Source organism: Zootoca vivipara, chromosome 16 (assembly GCF_965207765.1).
Source record: "Zootoca vivipara chromosome 16, rZooViv2.hap1.1, whole genome shotgun sequence".
Taxonomy (NCBI): domain Eukaryota; kingdom Metazoa; phylum Chordata; class Lepidosauria; order Squamata; family Lacertidae; genus Zootoca; species Zootoca vivipara.
The window spans coordinates 5,315,993-5,341,638 of record NC_142599.1 but is presented as its reverse complement, the minus strand read 5'-3'; the positions used below and the strand labels follow the sequence as shown (position 1 = coordinate 5,341,638).

General features: G+C 48.2%; 1 protein-coding gene across 5 annotated transcripts in view; it reads right to left on the bottom strand.

Moving 5' to 3' along the window:
- CFAP251 (cilia and flagella associated protein 251) overlaps positions 1 to 24,585 on the bottom strand; it is a 37,725-nt gene extending 13,140 nt beyond the window's left edge. For 2 of the 5 annotated variants that reach the window (XR_015947418.1, XR_015947419.1), the window contains exons 1-15: positions 24,438 to 24,582; positions 23,096 to 23,445; positions 21,167 to 21,760; positions 19,472 to 19,612; positions 18,364 to 18,473; positions 18,063 to 18,171; positions 17,292 to 17,372; positions 16,034 to 16,111; positions 15,467 to 15,511; positions 12,564 to 12,781; positions 8,398 to 8,589; positions 7,876 to 8,123; positions 6,526 to 6,677; positions 5,787 to 5,960; positions 1,776 to 1,960 (exon numbers count right to left, since the gene is read on the bottom strand). Coding sequence is in view for 3 of the 5 variants with exons in the window: in XM_060269929.2 (XP_060125912.1) it covers positions 1,776 to 1,960; positions 5,787 to 5,960; positions 6,526 to 6,677; positions 7,876 to 8,123; positions 8,398 to 8,589; positions 12,564 to 12,781; positions 15,467 to 15,511; positions 16,034 to 16,111; positions 17,292 to 17,372; positions 18,063 to 18,171; positions 18,364 to 18,473; positions 19,472 to 19,612; positions 21,167 to 21,760; positions 23,096 to 23,389 (2,621 nt within the window). In the remaining 2 variants the exon portion in view is untranslated. Of the gene's footprint in view, positions 1 to 1,775; positions 1,961 to 5,786; positions 5,961 to 6,525; positions 6,678 to 7,875; positions 8,124 to 8,397; positions 8,590 to 12,563; positions 12,782 to 15,466; positions 15,512 to 16,033; positions 16,112 to 17,291; positions 17,373 to 18,062; positions 18,172 to 18,363; positions 18,474 to 19,471; positions 19,613 to 21,166; positions 21,761 to 23,066; positions 23,446 to 24,170 lie in introns of all 5 variants that reach the window. The other 3 variants (XM_060269929.2, XM_088659418.1, XM_060269930.2) reach the window with 3 other exon arrangements.
- Between the last annotated feature and the right edge of the window lie 1,061 nt (positions 24,586 to 25,646).

Sequence of the window (25,646 nt, the reverse complement as noted above, 5' to 3'; positions counted from 1 at the left end):
TCATAACTTAATAAATATAAACTACCACTCCATGTCAGAAGAAAGGGGTAGGCAAAGCCTAGTATCCTGCTTTTCATTCCTTGCACTGAAGTGCCGCAATGAAAAAGTAAAAACATGCTCTGAACTTTCCTCCCTAATGATAACAATGGGCTCCTACTTATTAATTAACTGAAATTTCAGTTGATGAATCTATCTACAAATTAAAGCTTACAGCCCTAGTTGCAGTATCTTCCCATAGACCTGCTAATGGAGGGTAGGAGTTTCAGCACTGCGAAAGGAACCTGTGGTCAGGGATGATGGGAGCTGGAGTCCAACAACATCTGATAGACCTCAGGTTCCTCAGACTTAGCAACCTTTTTCAGCCATGGGCCAGTCTACCATCCCTCAGACCATGTGGTGGGCCGGACTATATTTTGAAAAAAAAGAATGAGCGAATTCCTGTGCCCCACAAATAATCCAGAGATGCATTTTAAATAAAAGGACACATTCTACTCATGTAAAAACACGCTGATTCCCGGACCATCCGTGGGCTGGATTATGAAGGCGATTGGGCCACATCCGGCCCACGGGCCTTAGGTTGCCTACCCCTGGTCTAGGGGATAAGGTAAAGGGGCCCCTGACCATCAGGTCCAGTTGTGGCCGACTCTGGGGTTGCAGCGCTCATCTTGCTCTATAGGCCGAGGGAGCCGGCGTTTGTCTGCAGACAGCTTTTGGGTCATGTGGCCAGCATGACAAAGCTGCTTCTGGCAAACCAGCGCACGGAAACGCTGTTTACCTTCTCGCCGGAGCAGTCCCTATTTATCTACTTGCACTTTGATGTGCTTTCGAACTGCTAGGTGGGCAGGAGCTGGGACCGAGCAACAGGAGCTCACCCCATTGCAGGGATTCGAACCACCGACCTTCTGATCAGCAAGCCCTAGACCAGGGGTCCCCAGACTTACCGACGTTTGGGCCGGTTCCCACCGCGCGCGGCGGGCTGGAGGACGGGGGAGCACGCGCCTGTGTGGGCCGGCGGGCAGGGGAGTGCACGCCCGTGTGCATGCACACGGGCGCTTACTGGCGCGGCGGCGCGCTTCCAGGGTGAAAAAGCGCAGAAAATCCGTTGTGCGCATGCGTATGGGCCTCCCCCGACCTGGAAGTGCACCAGAAATGACCTCTTCCGGGTCGGGAGAGGCCCATACGCATGCGCACAAAGGATTTTCGTCGCTTTTTTCCCGACCCGGAAGAGTGCTGCCGCGCTGCGCGCCATAAGAACGGGCGGCGGGCGGCGGGGGTCGTCGCGGGCCAGATTGGCAGGCCAATTGGGCCGCATCCGGCCCCCGGGCCGTAGTCTGGGGACCCCTGCCCTAGACTCTGTGGTTTAACCCACAGCGCCACCCGGGTCCCTAGGGGTTAAGGTACCAGCTAGTAATCAGCAAGCTGTGTGACCAGGAAGGAAAGGATTGTGTTTCAGAAGCAGCTATGAAAGGTCAGATGGACCAGAGATAAGATATTGTAGCTCAGGAGAGGGAGGAGGTCAAGCTCAAGAAGACTACAACTGAGCAGGCGGCAGGACTGATACTGCAGCTGAGGTGGGACCATTGCCACACAGAGCTCCATCGGCTTTGTGAAGCAGTGCATTGGTGGGAGTGCAGGTGGCGAGATGATGCTGGAACCTGGTTGTCTGGAGTTGCACTTGGAAAGATACACAAATACTGTACAGCACTTATAGGGAGATAGGGGTGGGATAATTGCAGGAGACACGGAAGAAATAAACCAGAGATTTGCCAGGTTACCTGCACAATCTTGTGGTTACATTATACATTTTCATTTTGTACTGATCGTTGGCAGTGAGGAAAAAATATTCTGTGGTGAGAGGTGGGTACCAGGTGATGCACCTGGGGACAGCATGTTGTTCGATGCGGTCCCTTCGGATGACAACCAGCTCATCCTTGACGCTCTTCTCCAGGTCATATTCCACCTGGAAACAAAGTAACAGAGACCCAGTGTTGGGGGGGGGGCGGCAGTGTCCAAATATCAGTGTCCATCACCTGGTTTCCCTGAAGCCGAATGTGTGAAAGTGACTCTACTGGGGGTGTGGAGGAACTGTGTTCAAACTAGGGATGTGAGGGAAATTGGATCCAGTTAACGTTTGAAAGTGAAATCTAGCAAATTTACATTTTCTGAAACAATAGGCAAACTGCAACAGAACCCTCCTTCAAAATTTGCACTTTTCTGGATTTCATAATGCAGTTCTCCAGCAAAGTACCGGTAATGCGTATAGAAATGCACACACCAAAGCATGCAAAAAAAGCACAGATTAGTGAAACTAACATACCATGATGCATCCATACAAAGGAAATGTCATGGATTTACTGGACACAGAGGAATGGTGGGAGGAGGGAGCTGGGGAACCCCCAAGGAAATCTCCAAGGAAAGAAGGCTCAGAGCCTAGGGACTGGTGGTGGGACAACGATGAGTGGTCAGAGGAAGAAGAGGAAGAAGACTGGGAGGTGGAGGTGTTGGAAGCTGAGGAGGTGACTGGGCTTAGTGAGCTGGGAGAGTCTGTGGCAGAGAGAAGTCCAGAATCAGAGGTAGAAGCTGAAGCAGGGGAGGAGGGAGGCCATGAGGCAGAGATGAGTTAGGCTGGGGGAGAGTCACAGTGTCTCCCCCTCCTGCTGCAACAAGCTCTCCTCTCACTTTGTCTCCCAGAACTAGAAGAGGCATGAAAAGGACAGATGAGAGATTGGCGACACACAGACACCGTGATGGAAACTACACACATATAAAAACATTCTGAAAATGCTATTTTTTTTAAAAAAAAATTACCGTATTTTTCCATCTATAAGACGCCCCCGTCCAGAAGACACCCCCTATTTTGGGCATAGCTGTCAACCCCCGGATTTGAAGATAAGGGGCTGTTAACTCCCGGATATGAAAGTAAGGGCGCTGAAAAGGGAATTTCCCGCAAAAAAAGGAAAAGTTGACAGCACTTTTGGGGGGCCTCAAAATTTAGAAAATAGGGGGGATTGAGCTTTTGGGGAGGATTATTTGGGGGGAATGCAGAAAATCGCTCACCTGCCAGAACACAGCACACAACCGCTCACGTTGCAGCTGCCTGATTGCCACCATTAGCCCTCCTGCTTGCCGCTGTGGCAGCCAATAGAGAGCTGCCTATTGTGGGAGCTTTTGCAACAAGGGCAGCTGTCTATTGGCTGCCACAGTGGCAAGCAGGAGGGCTAATGGCAGCGATCAGGCAGCTGCGACACGAGCGGTTGTGTGCTGCATTCTGGCGGGTGAGCAATTTTCGGCATTCCCCCCCTCCACAACAATCAAGCGGCCAATGCCAAAAATCACTCACCCACCGGAACGAAGCACGAGCCTGAGTTTTTAAGTGGCAATTGGCCACTTGATTGTTGGGGGGGGGGGAGCTGCCAAAAATTGCCACTTACAATCTCGGGCTTGCGCCAAAAAACCATTCACACGCGCCCCCTCAGCACTACCTGTGTGTAAGACAAGCCTAAATTTTTAAACTCATATTTGGGTCAAAAAAGCTCATCTTATACACGGAAAAATACAGTATACTGAGTTTTCAATAAGGCTCACCATCGCCATCTAGTGTCACATTGTATATTGCACTTAAAACATACAGTACTTAAAATGTTTTATTTGCAGCTGTATATTGTCTCCCTTAATTCCAAGCCGGAATTAAGATTGCCGGAAGAAATATCACCAACCTCAGATATGCAGATGACACAACCTTGATGGCAGAAAGCGAAGAGGAATTAAAGAACCTTTTAATGAGGGTGAAAGAGGAGAGCGCAAAATATGGCCTAAAGCTCAACATAAAAAAAAACTAAGATCATGGCCACTGGTCCCATCACCTCCTGGCAAATAAATGGAGAAGAAATGGAGGCAGTGAGAGATTTTACTTTCTTGGGCTCCATGATCACTGCAGATGGTGACAGCAGCCACGAAATTAAAAGATGCCTGCTTCTTGGGAGAAAAACAATGACAAACCTAGACAGCATTTTAAAAAGCAGAGATATCACCTTGCCGACAAAGGTCCATATAATTAAAGCTATGGTTTTCCCAGTAGTGATGTATACAACTGAGAGCTGGACCATAAAGAAGGCTGACCGCCGAAGAATTGATGCTTTTGAATTATGGTGCTGGAGGAGACTTGAGAGTCCCATGGACTGCAAGAAGATCAAACCTATCCATTCTTAAGGAAATCAGCCCCGAGTGCTCACTGGAAGGACAGATCCTGAAGCTGAGGCTCCAATACTTTGGCCACCTCATGAGAAGAGAAGACTCCCTGGAAAAGACCCTGATGTTGGGAAAGATGGAGGGCACAAGGAGAAGGGGACGACAGAGGACAAGATGGTTGGACAGTGTTCTCGAAGCTACGAACATGAGTTTGACCAAGCTGCGGGAGGCAGTGGAAGACAGGAGTGCCTGGCGTGCTCTGGTCCATAGGGTCACGAAGAGTTGGACACATAACAAGCTGAGTCCAGTCTCCAATTACTTGGGGAAAAACCTCAAGAAGAAGGGACTTAGGCAGCTCCTGGGAGGCAGGGACCTTCAGTCACAGCAATTGCTTCATGGGGGCAAGACCAACTGGAGGTACGTTGCTGTGCTCATTAGGCCTGACAGTCCTGTGCAGATCCTGTTCCTGCTAATAAAGAGTGAGCTCCCAACTTGCATGGTCTGGTTTACTGCTGGCTTGCTCCTGACAGGAAATGATGCTTTCCAAAAAGGCACCGTATTTTTCGTTCCATAAGACACACTTTTTCCCTCCTAAAAAGTAAGAGGAAATGTCTGTGCGTCTTATGGAGCGAATGTGTGGTCCCTGGAGCCGAATTGCCCAGGGGCTAAAGGCAGTTCGTGCTTTTTCTTTTAAAGAGCTAAAGGCTAACAAGAGGGAAAGTGAAAGGAACCCACTCAGCAGCTGATTGCAAGAGATCGGAGAGGGAGATAAGAGAGCTAGGTCCCTTCCCGGCCCCCTGCCTAGGCCACAATTGTTGTCTGCAGAGGGAGACATGTGACTGGCTGATTAGATTATCTGTCTGGAAACTGTAGAAATGGGTCTCTTTCCTAGAGAAGTTGCAGAACTGTGAGTTGAACCCCATAAAAACAGGATTTTTTCCCTTTGCAAGGAAACTCAGAAACTTTGAGCTGATCCTAAAAAATGGAGCTTTCCCCCTTTGCAAAAAGATGCACAACTCTGAGATGACACACACACACACACCCCAAATGGGGCTTTTCCCATTTGCAAAAAAAGCTGCACAACTTTGAGCTGACCCTTTAAAAAAAGGAGCTTTCCCCCTTTGCAAAATAAGCTTCCTCAAATATTTAAATGGGGGGGCAAAGGCACCTAGGCCTCTAGGAGTTGGCTGCTATGCCTAGGACAATTTAAGAAAGCAAAATATTTTTTCTTGTTTTCCTTCTCTAAAAACTAGGTGCATCCTATGGTCAGGTGCGTCCTATGGAGCGAAAAATACGGTATGTATTAAGAAAACTGTATACAGTACTAAAATGCGTGCATTAGGAGAAATGCTGGTGTATTTGACTGAATGTGTGGTGGAATGAGTTTGGTATTCAACCCTTGCTGAACCTCCACAGTGCTGAAGTTGAAGAGTGGGGGCCAGTCATGGCCATTGGGCAACCTGACTTGGACCACTGGCTGGACCTCCAAAGTCCCTGGTTCACAGCCTCCAATGGCTCCATTCTGAAACCACTCCAGACTAACACATCTCTATGCAACTCAGCATGACCAGAAACTGTGTCCTGCTCACAGCACCTACCAAGAGTCGATCTTCGCCAAGTGTTAAGAGCCAAGGTTCATCACTGTCCAAGTGAACCCCAAAGAGAATGGTGCGAATGGGCTTGTAATGGGAGTGCAAGGCTGCCAGGCGGTCCCAGACTTTCTTCCCCTCAACCATGATTTGTTTGTAAAGGTTCAATGAAATGTTTTCATCCTGAAAGACAATTAAAGAAAAACCCCACTTCTTATCAATGAATCATTTCTCTCTTTCCTTTCATTTTTCCTTTGCCACAGCAGCGTTGGACTTCGATAGCTGCCCTATACTGAGTCAGACCACTGCTCCGTGTAGCTACACGGATGCTTCAGACAGCGGTCCCTCCTAGCCCTACCTGGAGATGCCATAGGGGTTTGAACCCGGGACCTGTAGCGACGGCAGGCAAGGCTGGTGCTCTGCCCTTGGGCTTCCAGCATGGAGAGATTTGGCTTCAAATCCCCTCTTGGCCGTGAAAGTTCATTGTGGTCACTGTCTGCCTTTTTAGCCTACCTTGCAAGGTTGTTAGGAGTATAAAATGGGGGCAACGGGGCAGGGTGAGAGAACCACGGACACTGCTCTGAACTCCTTGAGGAAAGGGCCGAATTGTATTTGCAGTAAAACATTGATTCCATTTTCCCAGGAAGTGGATTACCTCAGACTGCTTCTGTGTTGTAGGGAGAAGAAATGCTTCTGTAGGAATAAAGCACCACGTGACTCACACGTCGTAAGGGGAAGGAATACTCACCGCAGTCGCAAGATACTGGGAGTCAGGAGAGAAGCTCATGACGGTGATGGGAGTGCTGGAATATCGGAAAGGCTCTGGACAGTCGTTCTCCAAAGATACAGAATCCAGAATGTAAACACTTCCATCAATGAATCCGGCTGCCAATAATGAACCTAAAAAACGCATGGGAGAAATAGTTGTTCTGCACACTTCTCATCCCAGCAAGATTGGATTATCTAAGGCGTACGGCCCCAGCCTGGCTTACTCCTGATATTTTGGACAACCAACCACCGTCATCAGCTCTGTGCTGGTTAAGATGACGGGAGCTGCAGCACAAAACCTCTGGAGGGAACCAAGTCAGCGATGGCTGGTATAAGGCAACATCTTTTTCTACTGGTTTCTCATAATTAGGTGGGAAAGTATTAAAGTGTTGGTTCCTTGTAGCAACTAATATAATGCTATATTGGCAAGGACAAGATCTTCCCATAGGGCTATCTAAGAAATTATTCTTGTCCAGGAATTTTAATTAAAAACTGCCCGCTTGTGACTTCTGACTCTTATTTGCATTCTGTTCAAAAGATAGAGCACCAATGAGCCGACTCTTCATCCCTCCACAGGGAAGAGATAAAGGGCAATTCCTCAGCTATGCTGAACAGGAAATCTATAGAGGGAGACTCCACAAGGAAGAAGCGTCTGATTAAAGGCACAGTAGCCCCCCCCAAAAAGCTCAGTAGTTTGGCCCTGCAAGTGCAATTAATTATTATTATTATTATTATTATTATTATTATTAGTCAAGTCCTGCAAATCAGGTTTGAAAAATTATGGGAGGGCAACACAAAGAATTCTAGAAAGCACCTAGCTAGAAATAATGTTTCCTTTAAAATGAGAATTAAAAGGATTACAATTCCAAAAAAACCCCTGCTGGTGTGGAAGCAATAAGAACAAACAAAAACCACTGTTAATGGCCAGCAATGGGGCGTCTTCCTTGGAATCTTCCTCAGAAAGAGTCAATCTGATTTTGAGGATCCATAATAACAGAACTAGCATCACTTAAGCAGTATGCATGTAAAGAATTATTGCAAAGGCATCAATAGACTGAAACACTCTCCTCCCTACACCCCCACCCTGCCAAAAATCTTCCCCCTCCCCAGGCTTCCTTTTGCAGGGGCAAAACTAGGCTTCATTTCACACAGGTTAAAGACCCAGTTTGGCACACCCACACCCAGGCATTTGCATGCACAAACAACACAGGCTTGGAGCCTCAATGGCGCCCCTTTGAAGGCTTCACACGGGGCAAAAAGCCTAGCTAGCCTCTCCCCCCCCCCTAGCTATAGCTCTGCCTTTTGCAAAGGAAGGAGTATGGATCAATACCGCTGGAGTCATAGCAGAGGCTCTGGATATTTTCACCCTTAAAGATTCGGCTAATGAGGTATTTATTGATCTTGTAGTTCCACACTTTCAGGAGCCCACAGTAACTCCCCTTGGCCATGAGAGGTTTGCTCGGGTGGCAGCTGATGGCATGGACAGCGTTCTTGGGCTCCTCTAGGCACTTGCTGACTTTCGTCCCTTCCGTCTTGACGTGGACCACCAACGCATCCGCCGTGGAAATAATAAAATTCCTGCACCATGAAAAAGAAACAGAATTTTGATTCCTAATCCAGAGTAACATGCTGAGGCAGTGAATATGATTATTTACTGGATGCCTACCACTGATTTCCATTTTTCCGTATGGTTCGTTGTATGACTTACCTCTTTGTGACTGATACATACACAGAAAATGAATGCGGAGCTGCACAGACGGCCTTAAGTGGCGGCAGCTTTAGGGACAACATCACCATGAGTAGAAAATAGCCCTGCAGGGTGGGACCAAATGCGATTCTCTTCAGTTCTCACCTGACAACAAAGGGAAGCCCTGCTAAAGTGCTAGAAGTGGGGAAATTGGTGGTGTCCACAGGACATATCGGTTTCTTGGAGAAGGATATGGATCGGATGCATCCCAGTTTAAACTGGCTGTACCAGTGAAGAAGCTGCAGGTCTCCATCATAGAATTTCACATGGCCTTTGACATCACAGGTCACAAAATTCCTAAAAGGAAAATCAATTTGTTGTAGAGATCTGCCATCACATTGGTCACAAAGAATAACATTAAAACCTAAAATAGGCAATATGTGATTGCTCTGGATTGGCCTCTTAAAAGAAAAACCTAGCTACAGGGGTGGACCAAAGACATTTTGCTTCCTGGGGCAAAGGACAAGGTGAGTGCCTCAGGTGGCAGGATCCGCAGGGTTAGCAGATTCTGATGTAGATCTTTACCGCCCCCCTTGTTACTGATGTAGATCTTCATTCACCCCCCCTTCCCTGGCAGGGAGAGGGGTGACATTTTGTGGTTTGCCTCCTGGCTTGAGAGCAGTACATGTGAAAAGGATCTAGGAGTCTTGGTAGACCACAAACTTGACATGAGTCAGCAGTGTGATGCAGCAGCTAAAAAAGCCAATGCAATTCTGGGCTGCATCAATAGGAGTATAGCATCTAGATCTAGGGAAGTAATAGTACCACTGTATTCTGCTCTGGTCAGACCTCACCTGGAGTACTGTGTCCAGTTCTGGGCACCACAGTTCAAGAAGGATACTGACAAGCTGGAACGTGTCCAGAAGAGGGCAACCAAAATGGTCAAAGGCCTGGAAACGATGCCTTATGAGGAACGGCTTAGGGAGCTGGGTATGTTTCGCCTGGAGAAGAGAAGGTTAAGGGGTGATATGATAGCCATGTTCAAATATATAAAAGGATGTCATATGGAGGAGGGAGAAAGATTGTTTTCTGCTGCTCCAGAGAAGTGGACACGGAGCAATGGATTCAAACTACAAGAAAGAAGATTCCACCTAAACATTAGGAAGTACTTCCTGACAGTAAGAGCTGTTCGACAGTGGAATTTGCTGCCAAGGAGTGTGGTGGAGTCTCCTTCTTTGGAGGTCTTTAAGCGGAGGCTTGACAGCCATATGTCAAGAATGCTTTGATGGTGTTTCCTGCTTGGCAGGGGGTTGGACTGGATGGCCCTTGTGGTCTCTTCCAACTCTATGATTCTATGATTCTATGAGGTGCCACAATGCCTTGGCACCCATTCTCTGTATCCAAGTCAGCAAGACAGCAGCTGAATGTCCAAGACAAGCAGTGGGGAGCGCCTCTGCCATATCTGAGTGCAGCACACCAGCTCAGAGGGGGCAGAACAGCATTTGCTGCCTGCATTGCCCATCTCCCTCTGCCCTGCCAAATCAGAATCTGGACAAGCATAATGTGAATGGCTTCTACTGACAGCTAAGGGCCACAAAATAGGGAGCACAGGACATTATTATCATCAGGACCAATGTCCGTCACCAGAAAGAGCTCTACCTCAACCACGTATTGAAAGTAGATAGGGAAAGCCATAGCTCAGTGGTAGAGCACCTGTATTCACCATCCCAGGCTCAATCCCCAATGGCAATGTCCCCTGCCCCAAACTCTAGAGAGCTGCTGCCAGTCTGTGTAGACAATATTGGGGTGGATGGACTAATAATCTAGCTCAGCATAAGGCAGTTTTCTATATTCTAACTATTACACTCATGTATATTGTTCAGACCGTGTCTGTCTTTTATCCTTTGAGGGCCAGCCCTGCCATTAGGAAGAGTGAGGCAGAAGCTGGGGGTGGTGAACGCTGCCAAAGTCTAAGAAGATGTGTTGCCTGGCCAGCAGCCGAATGTCACCACTTGGGGGAGAGGGCACCGTCTTGCAGCCATTGTTGAGGCCAAATTCAACAGCTTTGGTAGCTGGGGTGGAGTGAGGGCTGCCATCTCTTCCGTCACCTCAGGCAGCAAACGTCTTTGGTCAGGCCTTGCTTTTAATGAGGCGAGTGAGCAGGTGTGCTTTGGAAATCTCATTCCAAATGTTTATTTCCAAGGGAGAGGGAAATTTGCTGGCGATTTGGCTAAACAATTCCTTGCTCTTGCACTAAACTATGTTTCTTAGGATTCTTTGGCTCTCTGAGGTTCAGTTAGCAATTCAGACAATCCCTCCAGGAAGCCCATGGCACAGATGTTAAGGCTCTGGCCCTTGTCTGCTGTGACAGAGCAGGTCCTGTGATAAATAATATGTTGCCTGCATTGCCAAGGCAGCTGCTTAGCCTGCAACCACATCTAGTGCTGCCTTGGTCTTCTCATAGAGCTGCTGTGCTGTGTGCTATTTGTGAGACAGGATGGCAGGTCTCTTGTGAAGCCCTTAATAATAATAATAATAATAATAATAATAATAATAATAATAATAATAATAATTTATTATTTATAGCCCGCCCATCTGGCTGGGTTTCCCCAGCTACTCTGGGCGGCTTCCAACAGAAAAATAAAATACAGTAATCTATTAAACATTAAAAGCCCTCCTAAACAGGGCTGCTTTCAGATGTCTTCTAAAAATCTAGTAGCTGTTTTTCTCTTTGATATCTGACGGGAGGGCGTTCCACAGGGCGGGCGCCACTACCGAGAAGGCCCTCTGCCTGGTTCCCTGCAACTTGGCTTCTTGCAACGAGGGAACCGCCAGAAGGCCCTCAGTACTGGACCTCAGTGTCCGGGCAGAACGATGGAGGCAGAGACGCTCCTTCAGATATAATGGACCGAGGCCAGCGCTTGATACAACCAACCCCTTTCTGCAATCCATCACTTGCTTTTGTACTTTTCTCTGTTACTGAATGCAGCAGTGCCCTCTGCTGGGTAAAATTTGGGAACTTCTCTTAACACTCACCAGGTGTCCCATAAATGACAGCCAAACTAAATACAGTACAGTGAGGCAGCAGTGGGAGGAGGGGCGAATTGGACCAGAAGAGTGGCAGGCTGCATTTGGGCTGGGGTTGCTAGGTCAGCAGCATCCCAGACCCTAAGATTTCAGGGCCCAAACCCTGAGAGACCCCCTGATGATGTCATTGGGGCCACAGTGATGTCATAGGGCAGCGTTTCTCAACCGCTGTTCCGCGGCACACTAGTGTGCCGCGAGACGCTGGCTGGTGTGCCGCGACGTGCGGCGACGAGAAGGGCGATTTGCATTCTCACGTGCCTGGCGGCCGCCAATAAACACCACTAACCCACCGGAAAGCAATATTTCTCCTCCTCTTTCCCAAAGCTCAGTGCAAACAAGCCTGGCGGCCGCCAATACTCAACACTAACCCGCCGGAAAGCAATATTTGGCAAGTGTTTCTTACAGTCATAATTATAATATAGGGCAGCACAGAGTTAAATTTTTTAACTTTTTTAATGGTGGTGTGCCTCGTGATTTTTTTCACGGAACAAGTGTGCCGTGGCCCAAAAAAGGTTGAGAAACACTGTCATAGGGGGTGGCCCCTGGAAAGTCTGTGCAATATGTATAGAGATGGGGATTAATGGGACAGGGGAAGAACAAGGGAAGGAGGGCAGACCCCGTGCCCTGAGAGTCAATCCAATAATTTGCAGTTGGCTACTGCTGGGCTGATGCCTGCAAGCTGCACATGTTGTCTTCCTATTTAAAGGGCCCTCTCACCCCGCTGGAGATTCAAGCCCTCCTCCTGCCATCTGGAGAGGGTTAGGCAAGGCCGGAGGCTTCAGGTCAGCCCTGGAGGGTCTGGCAAACCTAACTGGGGCTAGGGTTGCCAGACTCAAGAGAGGGCAGGACTTCTGTGCCTTTAATTGCCCTGCTCTCTTTTGAGTCTGGAAAAACCTTAAAGAGAAACCAGCAGACCCTTTGTTTCATTTCCAAGCAAAGGGTCTGCTGGTTTCTCTTTAAGGTTTCCAGACTCAAAAGAGAGCAGGGCAATTAAAAGCACAGAAGTCCTGTCCTCTATTGAGTCTGGCAACCCTAACTGGGGCTATTGGTGACAGGTGTCCCCCCCCCCCGTAAGGGGTAGGATGGGCCTGTTAAGATGGCCTTCTCCCAGAGACATATGGAATTTATGGATTTACTGAATACTTTTGTGGATTTTCCACTTGGCCTGGCTATGGCTAGGTACTTGAAGATCTAGCATGGTCGCTTGATGCCCAGACGACAAGGCAGAGAGATAAGCTGCTCACTTGTCTGTGATGGCCAGCACCGTGATCCCATCCCGCTGCAGGTGCACCAGCTTGATGGCTTTCATGTTGTAGGGTTTGAGGCACATGGCAGAAGACTTGGAGTGAGGGCAAACGGCATCCCAGACCACCAGCTTCCCTTCCATAGTCCCAGTAATGGCTTGTGTAGAGCTGAAGTGGAAAATGGTCTGGCTGAAGATCCCCACGACCTTGTTGAATGACTGGAGAAGGGAGAAAGGGAAAGATGCCCTTCACCACCAAGCAAAACACAAAGCAGCCCGCTACAGAAGAGCTTTCAAATGCATACAAGTGGCAGAGAACAGAGATAGAAGAATGTGAGCTCTCTCTCCAGTTCTCTTTTTTTCCAATTTTAAGTTCAGTTTGTAGCCCATTTCTGCATCAGTTGGCAAATCTTTATTTAAAAAATTCTATAGCTGCACAATCCTTCCAATGGACACATTCTTGTAAGCCAACACAACACATTTTGCACATCGCTTTCAACACTCTTGTGTCCTGTATCCCATAATATATGAGGTTTTTGCTTGCCAAACTGCATCACCTAATTCAGACACAAGCACATTGTTTCAGTTTGATACTGTTTCAGGGAGTGTGAATTAAGTGGTCTTGCATTCGAAGCAAATTCCTCACCTGTCCCTACCAGAGAATAAGAGAGGGCAGGGTGGGTGGGTGGGTTTTCAGCAGTTCTCACCCCCACCCCCAGCACTGCACAAGCAGCAAGCACAGCTCCTCTGCCCCATCCATATAACTAAGAGAAACAAAGGAGATCGGGGAAAGGTGGAGGAGAGGAAGGAAGGAAGACTTGGGCATAGGCACAGGGCACAATTTGCACAAAATATTGCATATGCTAATTTTTATGTGGAAAATACAGATTTAAGTCTCTGAGCCAATTGAGATGTTGTATGGCTGAAGGCGTTTTGTTTTGTTTTGTTTTTGTTTTTGTTTTTAAAAGGCAGGAGGATAGTGGGCAGGAGCTCTGAGAACCAGCCCTTACAACACTCCTGAAAGAAAGAAGGAAAGAGGGAAAGATTAGAAAGGAAGAGAGGAAGGAGGAGAGACTGCCATGTGCTAGTGTAAGGTAGTGGTTTGAGTGTTGGACTAGGATCTGGGTCGACCAGGGTTCGAATTCCCACTCAGCCATGAAGTTCACTGGGTGACCTTGGGCCAGTCACTGCCTCTCAGCCTAACCCACCTCACAGGGTTGTTGTGGGGACTGAAGGAGAACCATGTATGCCACCTCAAGCCAAGACATTCTGGCACTTGAGGTGAGCCACAAAAGAACCCCCCCCCCCCGGCCAGGGAACAAGCTGAGGTGAGTGAAGCTCTCCTTTGGGAACAAGGGTAGGAGGAGACCATTTGCAAGAGGCTGCCGAGGAGGTAGCAGATCCACCCTTCAAAGCGTGTGCCGCAGCCATTGCTGCCACTGCGTCGGCGGCAGCAGGCGACACGTTCCTTTGAGGCCAGATCTGCTGCCCCTGTGAATCCTGCCACCTGAGGCAGCCGCCTCGCCTCGCCTCATGGATGAGCCAGACTTGCCTTGAGCTCTTTGGAGAAAAAGGTGGGATAGAAATGCAGTTAATAAATAAAAAATAAATATTGACATAAGGTTATGAAAATGGAGGGAGGGGAGATAACTTTCCGACAGCAAAAGCTATTTGGCGGCGGAACGGACACCCTTGGAAGACGGTAGACTCTCCTTCCTTGGAGGTTTTTAAGCAGAGGTTGGGTGAGCATCTGTCGTGGATGTTTTAGCTGAGATTCCTGCATTGCAGGATGACTGAGCTAGATGATCCTTAGGGTCCCTTCAAACTCTACAATTCTATGCTTCTATGATCCTTATTAATCTCCGGGTTCCCAGCAACACAAAACCCTTTGTTCCCACTGCACAAAATGTGTTGAGCTGCCGGTTCAGAATATACTCTGGAGCACAACTGCAGAGTATTTTTGCCCTCCTCCACTTTCCCCGCAAACCCAGTCATGCCCCTCAAAATCCGTTGGCTGGGCAGGATGATGGGCAGAGTGTGCAGCACGCCAGCCTCAAGATCTGTGGAACGTCCTCCCACCAGACGTCAAGGGAATAAACAACTATCCGACTTTTGGAAGACATCTGAATGCAGCCCTGTTTAGGGAAGTTTTTAATGTTTGAAGTTTTATTCTGTTTTTAATGTTCTGTTGAAACCCGCCCAGAGTGGTTGCAGAAACCCAGGCAGATGGGTCGGGTAGAAATAATAAATTATTATTATTATTATTATTATTATTATTATTATTATTAGTTCAGCAATTACACATTCAAAACAGAATGAGTCAAATGACATGAATACAAGCAGCAGGGCTGGATGGGACAACATACCCTCCAGGTTAAAGGTTTGCTTTCAGTTTAATTGCGCCATCAAGGTACCAACAGGCAAGTCTTTAAACTGTTTACAACACTGCCCTTGGACTGGAGATAGCCAGGGTCAGCCAATTGTGTGAATTGGCCTCTGGGTATCTAATCAGCCATGGTGAGTTTGCCCACAGATCTTCTGGTCACCTGTTTTTGCTGAAGGACTTTGGATTTGCTTGCTGCAGAACCATAACACAAAACATAGGAGCAAACTCCTAGGGGCTGCGGTCCCTTTGCCTCCCCATAAATTATTTGAGCCCCACCCCCAGTTGATGGGTGGTGCTGAGAAGGAGGAGCAGCAAAAGATGCCACTGCCTGCTTGCCCACTGGCTCTCTGCCTGGCAAGCAAGCAGGGGGCACCATGATAAAGAAGAAGATGGTGACAGGCAGCAGCTGGCAACAACAGTGGTGGAGAGATAGAGCAAGAGCAGGGGGGCGCCTTTCCCAAAGGCCCTCCAAAGGGGTCAGTTCTGTACATTCCTAAGGTGTTTAATGCAATACTCACTTTATCTGTCAGGGTGGGAGCATGGTAGTGCAAGATGTCGGTATTCTAAGGAGACATGGAGAAAAAAACAGATTCAAATCTCAGACACCACCAAAGCCTGTCTCCCAGCCCCACCTCACTGTGAGCAGCCCATTTCCAGTAAATAGATTATTCTAAGAACCTTCTAACATCATTTTCTTCTTTCCTCCCCAGAACTTTTCCCTTTCGTGCCATGTCTTTATATAACAAGGGCAGAGCCTGTGTCTTTTTTTGTTGATCTATAAGCCTTCTGGGAACCTTTCCAGCTGATGAACGGAGGATAAATGCACTGAATGTGTTAATGAATGAACCTGGGACCTTCTGCGTGCAAACCAAAAGCTGAGTTATGGCCCGTTTTCAGAAGTGCCGGCACTACCCAGGCCAAAGGCAGCCTTGAACCTTGGCTGGGATTTCCAGGAGGCTGAATTCTGACCATTTCTGAGTTGAAGCTGTGCAGTCATAAAATAGTGAACACCTACATCCCCCATGAACATATTACCAGCTAAAACAACATTCCAAAGTACGGCAGACATTTTTATTCCACCTTACCCATATGTAGAAGAGGACTTGAATTTTACTGTTGCTGACCAGCTCTTTATGGTCTTGGGAATTAAAGGCAATGTAATTCTGGAAAAAGAACAAGCTCAGAGGTGACAGCAGTAGCAGAATGACACTTTAGCTCAGGGGTCAGCAAACATTTTCAGCAGACGGCGGTCCACTGTCCCTCAAACCTTGTGGGGGCCCGGTCTATATTGGGGGGGTGGGGATATGAACAAATTCCTATGCCCCACAAACAACCCAGAGATGCATTTTAAATAAAAGGACACATTCTACTTGTAAAAACACGCTGATTCCCGTACTGTCCGCGGGCCGGATTTAGAAGACGATTTGGCCAGATCCAGCCCCCGGGCCTTAGTTTGCCTACCCATGCTTTAGCTCATGGCACTTATAATTTCTTCTCATTTGGAAGCCTACATGGAGGTTGACCCCTAAGTCAGCCTTCCTCAAATGGATGACTCCCTCCAGATGTCTCAGACCCCAACTCAGACCGTGTGATCAATGGGCAGGGATGATGGGAGTTGTAGTCCAGAACATCCGGAGAGCTCCAGGTTGGGAAAGGCTGCTTTAAATGAAATCTGATGCCTAACTATTAACTAAGAGTCAGTTCACACACTTTTTTTCTGCTACACTGATGAATTGTTGTTGTCTCTACTACAGTGGCACCTCGGGTTACAGACACTTCAGGTTACAGACTCCGCTAACCCAGAAATAGTACCTTGGGTTAAGAACTTTGCTTCAGGATGAGAACAGAAATCACAGCAGGAGGCCCCATTAGCTAAAGTGGTACCTCAGGTTAAGAACAGTTTCAGGTTAAGAACGGTGCTTTAAAAAAGAACGAGACAAGCCTGTGTGGAGCATTTGGAATGGCGAGACCTGAGCTCAAATCGCCAGGTACTCATGCAGCGGCCAGAGGCATGTCACAGCTTGGCCTATCTCACAGGCTGATAAGAAGGTAAAGGGGGTGGGGGGATCCAATGTACCTTGCCTACAGCTCTATGAGGGGAAGGCTGAATACAAAGTACCGTAAGTAAGCGGAGGAGGATGAAGGCGTCATCTAAGAGATCCTAAGAACACCCTCAACACCACAAACAGGATACCATGGCAGGGTTGCTCAGTTGCTCTTAGATGAAATGCTCTTACTTTGTTTTTGCTTTTAAATTGAGGATCTGGGCTCCCTGGAGGGGAAGGGGTGGGATATAAATCCAATCCAGCCACCCATCCATCAATAAAACAAACCATGTCTCACCTGGAAACCAAACTGCGGCTGGATTTCTACGCTGCAGATAGGCTTTGTCTCAGGTGAGGTCCACCTCCAAATGCAAACTTTCTGATATGATGAAGAAAGCATTTTAAGGCAACAAAATGACATACTCTCCTAAGCCTTAACAGACCTTGCACATCCCCCATGGCATACTACTCTGGACGAAACCTAACTGGGCATCGGGTCAGCATGATTATGGACAGGAGTGAGGTTACACTTTGTCTCAAAGAACTATACTGACTGCCCATTTGTTAGGTCTCTGAGGCCCCTAACAGCTTGGGTATCTGAAGGTATCTGAAGAAGTGTGCATGCACACAAAAGCTCATACCAAAATAAAAACTTAGTTGGTCTTTAAGGTGCTGCTGGAAGGAATTTTTTTATTTTGTTTCGACTACGTCAGACCAACACGGCTACCTACCTTTAACTAGAGCTTGGGACAAGTTTGTTTGAAGGATTACCTCACCTCAAAGTGTGTATACTTGTTCTAATACCTCCCCCAGTACCTCCCCCAGTGCTTTTTTTCAGATCAGAAAAAGTGCCAGAACACACTTCCCTTAGAAGACCCACCCCAAAGTCCAAAGAGGATCTCTTCAGTCCATGTTCTGGGAAATCCTGACTCCTGAGTGCTTATAGCCCATTAAACAAAATTGTTCACGGCCTCCCCTCCCACCATCGAGAGTGCCCCCCTCACTTCTCTCCTCCACAAATTTGAGGCACTCTAGTTAGAGGATTCAGCACAGGAAATGCTCCTTTTACCTGCACTTCTCCAGCCCCGATGGTAGCCAGAAACTTGCAATCATGGGAAATTGCAATGGCGCAGACTCCGCCCTCTGGGTGGCTGTCAAATATGGTGTGCACAGGAATCCTGGAGAACACAACACACACTGAACGCTCTGAAATCGAAGCAGGTTCACTTATGCCCTGGTGGGACAGATGCAGCCAAGACCTTGACTTCATGGCTGCCCAATTACTCACCAAGTCACAACACCAACACTATCGTGGGAGAGGTCTAACGCAGAAATAAATGGTTAGCAAACCTCCACCACCAGATGCTTACGCAGAGTATCCGTCCCAAACAGTCACCATGCTCTGGGGGCCCCTGTCAGCTGTTGCTATCCACCTTCGGTCTTCACTTACGCAGATGCAGGAAATGCAGCTTGTGTGTCCCTGGAAAGTCAAAGGAAGAGAGCAAGCCCTGGAGAGGCAGCTCATGGGAAATCTCCCTCAAGCCAGTATGCTAAATGTTGGACCTTTTCTTATCGAGGACATAACCCTGCGGGGAATCGGTCGGGGAATCCATCTCAGTGGGGGTCAGGACCACTGCCGACGGCAGGTGCATACTTAGGGCAGCACACCCGGTTTCCCTACATGAGGAGCAGGGGCTCCTTCCCAAAGCCTAGTAAGCACAGTACTTTGGGACGGAGGTGTGAGGGCTCTGACAGGGTCCTAGAGTCCATACCCCAGCCTCGTTAGTGCTTGCCCAGCTCTGGGAAGGCAGTGTGAGAGCTGCAGGGCACAAATTTTGGCCTCAAACAGAGCGCCCTATGACCAGAGGGAAATGTGACCTGGATTAAGTCATCTACAGTAAAACCCACCACCCTTCAGTTTTCACCATGGCTACTTCAGATTACAGTTCTCTCCATTAGGCAAGATGTGCCGCCAAGCAGGCGGGTGGTAGGACAACAAGAGCAAACAGGAAAAAACCCTTCCGACACAGGACCCTTTTCCACCTGTGGTACAGGGCAAGAGGGTGCCCCGTCCAGTTTCATATGCAGACGCTTACTGGACAGGATCACCGGCAGCAGGGCAGCAGACTAGCAGAAGGAACCTAGCATGGGGCAGCAGGGGAGCGGTGTTGGGATGATGGAGAGCTGTGTGTGTGCCCCTGCAATCTGCCCGGCTGCTGCCCTGAGGGGTAGCACAAGGTGGCTGCCCAATGGGATGTGGCACCATCTTGTTCTGTGCCTCATGCAGAAAAATCTCTCAAGTTGGCAGAGCAAAAAAAAAAAAAGACAGGCCACGTGCTAAACTCAGCTCTGTCCTCCAACACCAGCTCACCCTCCTGCTATCTGTGTCTGCTGCCTGAAGCCTCCTCCTCATTTGGCCTGATGGGAGGAGGAGAGAACAAATGGGTTCTCCAGCACCGATACAGAACTGACCCCTACCTGGAGGAGATATTGCCTGTTTCTGAGGACATCATGGATCACGGCCGTGTGAGAGGAGACGTATAAGATCACTCGGTAGTCTTCATCAAGCAGGTTGAAAACTGGGAGTTCGCTGTTATAGCCAAAGACCCAAGACAAACTCTGAAAGAAAAAGCCAGAGGGGGGAGGCTCTGCTTAGCAAAAAAAAAATACACACACACACAAACACACCCCAACATCAACATCTTTTTACTGAGGTAAGCCCAACTGGTACAGGTAATGAGTCCCAAGGAAGCATTATGGAGGGGCTGGTCAGAGCAGGACAGTGATGGGGGGAGCTGAAGGAGCTGCCTGTTGGCAACTCTGGGGAGGGGGAGTGGTTGTGCCAGGAAGAGAGACGGGGCAGAGGGAGGGAGTTACAAATGGTGAGTCAGATCACATCATACAGCAGCAATATGCTAAGTATTCCTGTCGTAAAGTGTGCACAGCAATAAATGCAAAGTGTGGAAAGGGCCCCCCCAGTGGCAATCAAAAACATATTGTGAGCACAAATGCCATAAATTAAATTTGTATGCAACCATGAATTTTGTGGCCTTCCAGACTGGTAGTTTGTTTTTATTTTTTATTTTTTGGTCTGGGTGTCTTCTGCAAAAAAAAAATTACATTTGTGGAATAAAGGTGGTAGAATAATATAATGACCACCTTATGTGATTTACATAATTAATGTAAATTGTGTAAATTGAATCATTTCGCCACAGCAGACAATGATACAAATAGAGTAAGCCCCCAACTTACACAGGGGTTACGCTCCGGGGATCGCACCTAAAGCAAAATTGTGTATAGTCAAAGCACATTGGCTGCAATGGAGGGTGGGATTGCCAAAGATTTCCTCCCTGCATACTCACCCCCTTTCGCGCCCTTTTTAATTTTGCCAAGTGCATAAAGCTGAATGTGCACAAGTTACATGTGCTTACATTGCGAGTGTACTCTGACGTCATTTTTGGCAGTGGAACAGAAAAGGGGGGGGTGCAGAACAGAATGGGAAAAGATGCGTCCTTACAGAGCTGCCCTGACACCATCACAAACACAAACCATCATGAATGCACAATTTAAAAATGTCTAGATGGGCCCTTGAATGAAACTGATGTTTCACTGGGTGACTCTCAATAACGCTTGTACTGTACAGTACAATCAGATTTTTTTTGCCAATTATTTTTTTATTGATTTTCAAAAATGTTCAGTACAACCAGATCTTACACTGGGGTCATGTTCTGAGTGTGGTGCATATATGCAAAAATGCATACCTTTCTTTTCCAGAGCTGGCATGCCACATGGGCCTTGTCTCCCAAGCAAGAGAGTTTTTACTGGGCAAGGCCCACTCAGCCTGCCGGCTTGGCAATGCTCTCATAACGCTGCCTGAGTTCCCACAAGATCTTGTGCAAACATCCCCACAGTTCCAGAGAAGGCACAATGAGATGGCCTGTCCCGGTAAGCAGGACAGAGAGCTTAAAAGCTCTTTTCGCACGGTGAAAACCTTGCCTTCATTTAATTTGTGGAATTCAAACTGACCGGCCTTCAATCGTGCATGTGTGAAGTCGCACAAGTTTAATGTGTGTAAGATGTGATTGCATTTTACTGTAAGAAGACAGAAAGGAGGTGGAGCCTCTCTTTTTCCACTGTTCTTCTGATGCCGCTCCCTTTCTGAGCAATACTCACAAGTGGGTGCGCCGAGAGCGGCCTGCTGGTCTCCTCTAATGTCATGCCAGGGAGGGCCGAAGAGACAGCGGACTCCTCCTGCCCCTCTGCTGGAGTCAGGCTGCTGGCTGCAGTCGGTGTTTTGGAAAGGCCACTCTCTCCTTGGGCTGTTTTCACCCCCGTTTCCCGGCTGGTCCTTTCATCCTCACTTGAGGGCCCTGTGCCTCCAAGGGCAACATTGACTTCGTGGCTCACCTCAGCCTCGGCCTTTCTGGCCGGAGTGCCAGGCCCACCACTGCTTGTGGAGCTTGCAGCTTGTGCCGAGCCAAGGGGCTCTCTGGGGCTCACCACTACCTCTCTGGGGCTCCTGGCTTCCTCTCTCCAGGCAACACTCTGGGTGCGCATGAGGCTACGTCCTTCCACTGCCCCAGCCAGGCTCTCCACTTCCGGAGCAGGACCAGGACCTGCCCCTTGGTTGTCTGCTGCTTCCCTGACGGGGAACTCCTGAGTCTTTTTGTTGCTGGTGGGAGGGCTTGCTCTTTCCTCAAGAGTCTGGTCTTCTACTTCTGGGACTCTAGGCTCTTCCTCCTCTGAAGGCTGCTTAGCTGCTATTTCCTAAGAGGCAAAACAAAGTTTTGGGTTGAACACGCTGCTTTGCAAAGGAGAGTTCTCTATTTAAACTGTCAGAGGTGGCTGTTCTCTCTTTGAAACCACCAAGTCCAGTCCAAAGAGGCAAAAGGAGGAAGAGGCCACAGCTCTTGACACTGACCACCAGAAGTTCCCTGGCTAGATTTCCCCACTATCATAAGATGTTTTATATTCCCAGTATTATCATCACTGCTACTACTACCAGAAGTGGCCCAGGTGCCACATAATGCTTGTTTCGCAGTTGTAAGGAATCAATCTTTGGAACTCCCTGGCTATTGACCTCAGGCAGACGCCTTCACTGGACTCTTTTCAGCACCTGCTAAAAACAATTTTCTTTAGGGAAGTCTGTCCAGACATGAAGAACACTGACATGTGTTTTTATTTGCTTTTAGATTATCACTGATTTTTTAAAAAAATATTTTAGCTGTTTTTATTGATAACTTTATTGTTTTATTCCTTTTGAAAACCACGTTGAAGTTTTTTTTTCATTCAAGGGGTATGATCATATGACAATAATCAATAAATAAATGTTAGCAGAGTACAAATGTTACAATAAACAGAGAAGTATATTATAGATTCAAATTAAAAACCCAATAATATATACATACAAATGCATGAAAATGGCCTAATAATTAATTCTAATTTGTATTTCTATTTATGGCAATCATTGCTAAATCTGCACTTAAAGGTAAAGGGACTCCTGACCATTAAGTCCAGTCGTGACCATCTCTGGGGTTGCGCGCTCATCTCGCATTATTGGCCGAGGGAGCCAGCGTATAGCTTCCAGGTCATGTGGCCAGCATGACAAAGCCACTTACAGACTTATAAATAGGCACTTGAAAGTTCAAATGCAAATTGCCACCCACTTTGGTCTCCTTGCCTGCCTATGAATAAGCAACAATATTCCCTCTTAGGATAGCACCTTCACAAAGCCAAAGTTTTGAAAAAGAGTTGGGAGAGGGGGGTGTCCAGCTGTTAAGACCTTTGCAGGTTATACATTTTCAGTTTGCTGTCAAAAATTGAATAGTTTATCAATTTCATGCCCAAACTGCAAGGCCCTGAAACTCTTCTCCCTGGTGTCCACCCAGCAATACTCCAAATACTTCGAGGCCTACCAATACTTTCCTGAGAACTAGAAACATCGTGTTTTTATTATTAGTCTTTCAAAATGAAAGGTAAGCTTCCTAGGATGCTGCATGTGTGCCCAACTGCAGAACAAGAAGCCCCATGTCTTTGGGCCACTGGGGCACCTCTGCCAATTTACGGGACTCACCATGACAAATGCTTTGTGTGAATACTTACACCAGGTAAACTGGTGGCAGCAGTCTCGTTGGAATTTTCCAGCAGGGTCGGAGGGCTGCTGGTTTCTGCTGGGAGAACATCTTGGGGGGCCTGGGCTGGTGCCTCTCTGTCAAAAGTGACTTCCATGGGTTCTGCTGAAAATTGGGGCTGCGGACTGGGCTGGCTCTGAAGGCTTGCCTCCGAGTCCATAGCAGCACCCACAGCCTCCATCTCTTCTCTTGGTGCCTCAGTTGCTTCCTCCGATTGTTTTGTCCCCTGAGAAGGGGGTTCCGTTTCATTGGTGTCTTCCTCCATCTCCAAGGAACTTTACTGGAAACAAGCAGTCTTGTGCCCAGTGCGACTCAGGAACTCTTAAGAAACAAACAAAACAAAACAAAACATGGCAGTTTTGAAAAGCACAATCTACCATATTGGTTCTCAGTGGTGCCCACTTGTATCCCAACACAGACGACAACCTGTTCCTTGATGTCACAAACCTCCATGCAAAGTTTGGCCATCATCTCTTAAGAGGTGTCCATAGGAACGGAAAAACGACTTTGTAAAATATACAGTATCTACAGTATATATATATATACATAAGGTAAAGGTAAAGGGACCCCTGACCATTAGGTCCAGTCGCGAGCTACTCTGGGGTTGCGCGCTCATCTAGCATTATTGGCCGAGGGAGCCGGCGTATAGCTTCCAGGTCATGTGGCCAGCATGACTAAGCCACTTCTGGCGAACCAGAGCAGCACACGGAAACGCCGTTTACCTTCCCGCTGTAGTGTTTCCTATTTATCTACTTGCATTTTGACGTGCTTTCAAACTGCTAGGTTGGCAGGAGCAGGGACCAAGCAACGGGAGCTCACCCCGTCACAGGGATTCGAGCCGCCAACCTTATGCTCAGCAAGCCCTAGGCTCAGTGGTTCAACCCACAGCGCCACCTGGGTCCCATATATACATAAATCTGTAGCTAAAGCAGCAGAATTCATAATTACGAAGCAAGCACCCGAGATTGCCCACAAATGAGGAAAAAAATACTCCAGACTGCTCCTGCGTCCTTCATATTCCAGGCAACAATCTTAGTCCCACTTACCAAGGAGAGCAGAGTGCGGGGAGAGCCAGTGTGGCACAGTGGCGAAGAGCGCCAAACTAGAACCCAGAGGGACCAAGGTTCGAATCCCCCACTTGGTCACCACGGAGCCCACAGGGTGGCGGCCTCGGAGCAGTCCTTGCCTCTCAGCCTACCCTACCTGGCAGGGTTGTTGTGGTGGTGGGGAGTGGAGGAGGAGTGGGGGAGTTCTTGGAGAGAAAAGGGTGGGGCGTGAATATGCAACGCAGTAGAGGCAGCAGAGCGACCTACCTCCTCCCCTGCCCCTTTGCAACAGACCCCCAGGAGACCCGGGCCCGGCGTCAGCCGCCGCGAAGCTCCTCCTGCGGGAACAGCAGCTGTTTGGCGCCTGCCCCTTGTCGCCATAGCGACCGGCGGCTGCCTGGGCCCTTTCGCCGGCGCGCGAGGGTTGACGGGCGGGGCAATGCAAATTAAAGACCAATGGCGGTCCGAGAAAAGGAGGAGGGCGGGGCTTAACGTTTCCCCCTTTCAGAGGCTGCGCGAGCAGAGAAGCCGCCAGGTGCGCTTTGCAGAACGTGGGAAGCGCCGCTCGCGGCTGGCAGGTGCACACTTGGTCTTGCACAGGTGTTGCTCACCCGCCCCGGAAGGCGTCGGGAAAGGGGTCCTGGGTACTGAGGGGGGACGTGGTCGCTGCTCCGCTTCGTGCGTCACATCGAGGACAGAAAGTCCGCTCTCTTTTCTGCAGGGGGCGCAACTTGAATAAAATATATGGGGGGAGCCCCAGGTAAGCCCCGCCCACATAATCGAATGGTTTTCTCCCCTCACGTGTCGTTATTCTCACCCAAAGGTTTCATTTTGAATAGTTTATTTCTTCATCACACCATAGTTTATTTTATTACAGTTCACAATATTTATATACTGCATGACAAGACGCTCTACCCTGGTCTTGAGTACTTGAGATTATATGATGGCCCACTTTAGCTGTCATTTTATATCAATTTTAAATGGCTTTTAAAGCTGTGTTTCCTATTGTTCTGCCCTGCCGTTGGATCTTCTGAAGGCAGGTAATTAATTAATTAATTAATTATTGATAAACCTTCTACTGCAGACCCGAGCTCCTTGACCTAATTTCAGCCATCATTTGAAGGACATGATGGTTCCTCCCTCAGAAACCTGACTGGACTAGCAGTTAATTCTTCCTTCAGCTCTGGTAACAGGATAGTGCCCTCTGCACCTGAGGCAGCCCAGGGCAGCCCATGTGACATTTACGTCTCTGTCCTCCAATAGATAAGGTGGCCATTTTTATTTTTTACAAAGGAACGTCTCAAGAGCTGTTCTGAGGGAAGTCAAGTCAGTCTTTGTAATTCTCTCTCTCTCTCTCTCTCTCTCATACACACACAAAATGGCAGTGCACAGTGTTTAAGAAACCTTTAAAAACAATGCAGAACAGTCATTAAAATGACTGGCTATTAAAGACACCCTCTAGATGTAGAACAGCAT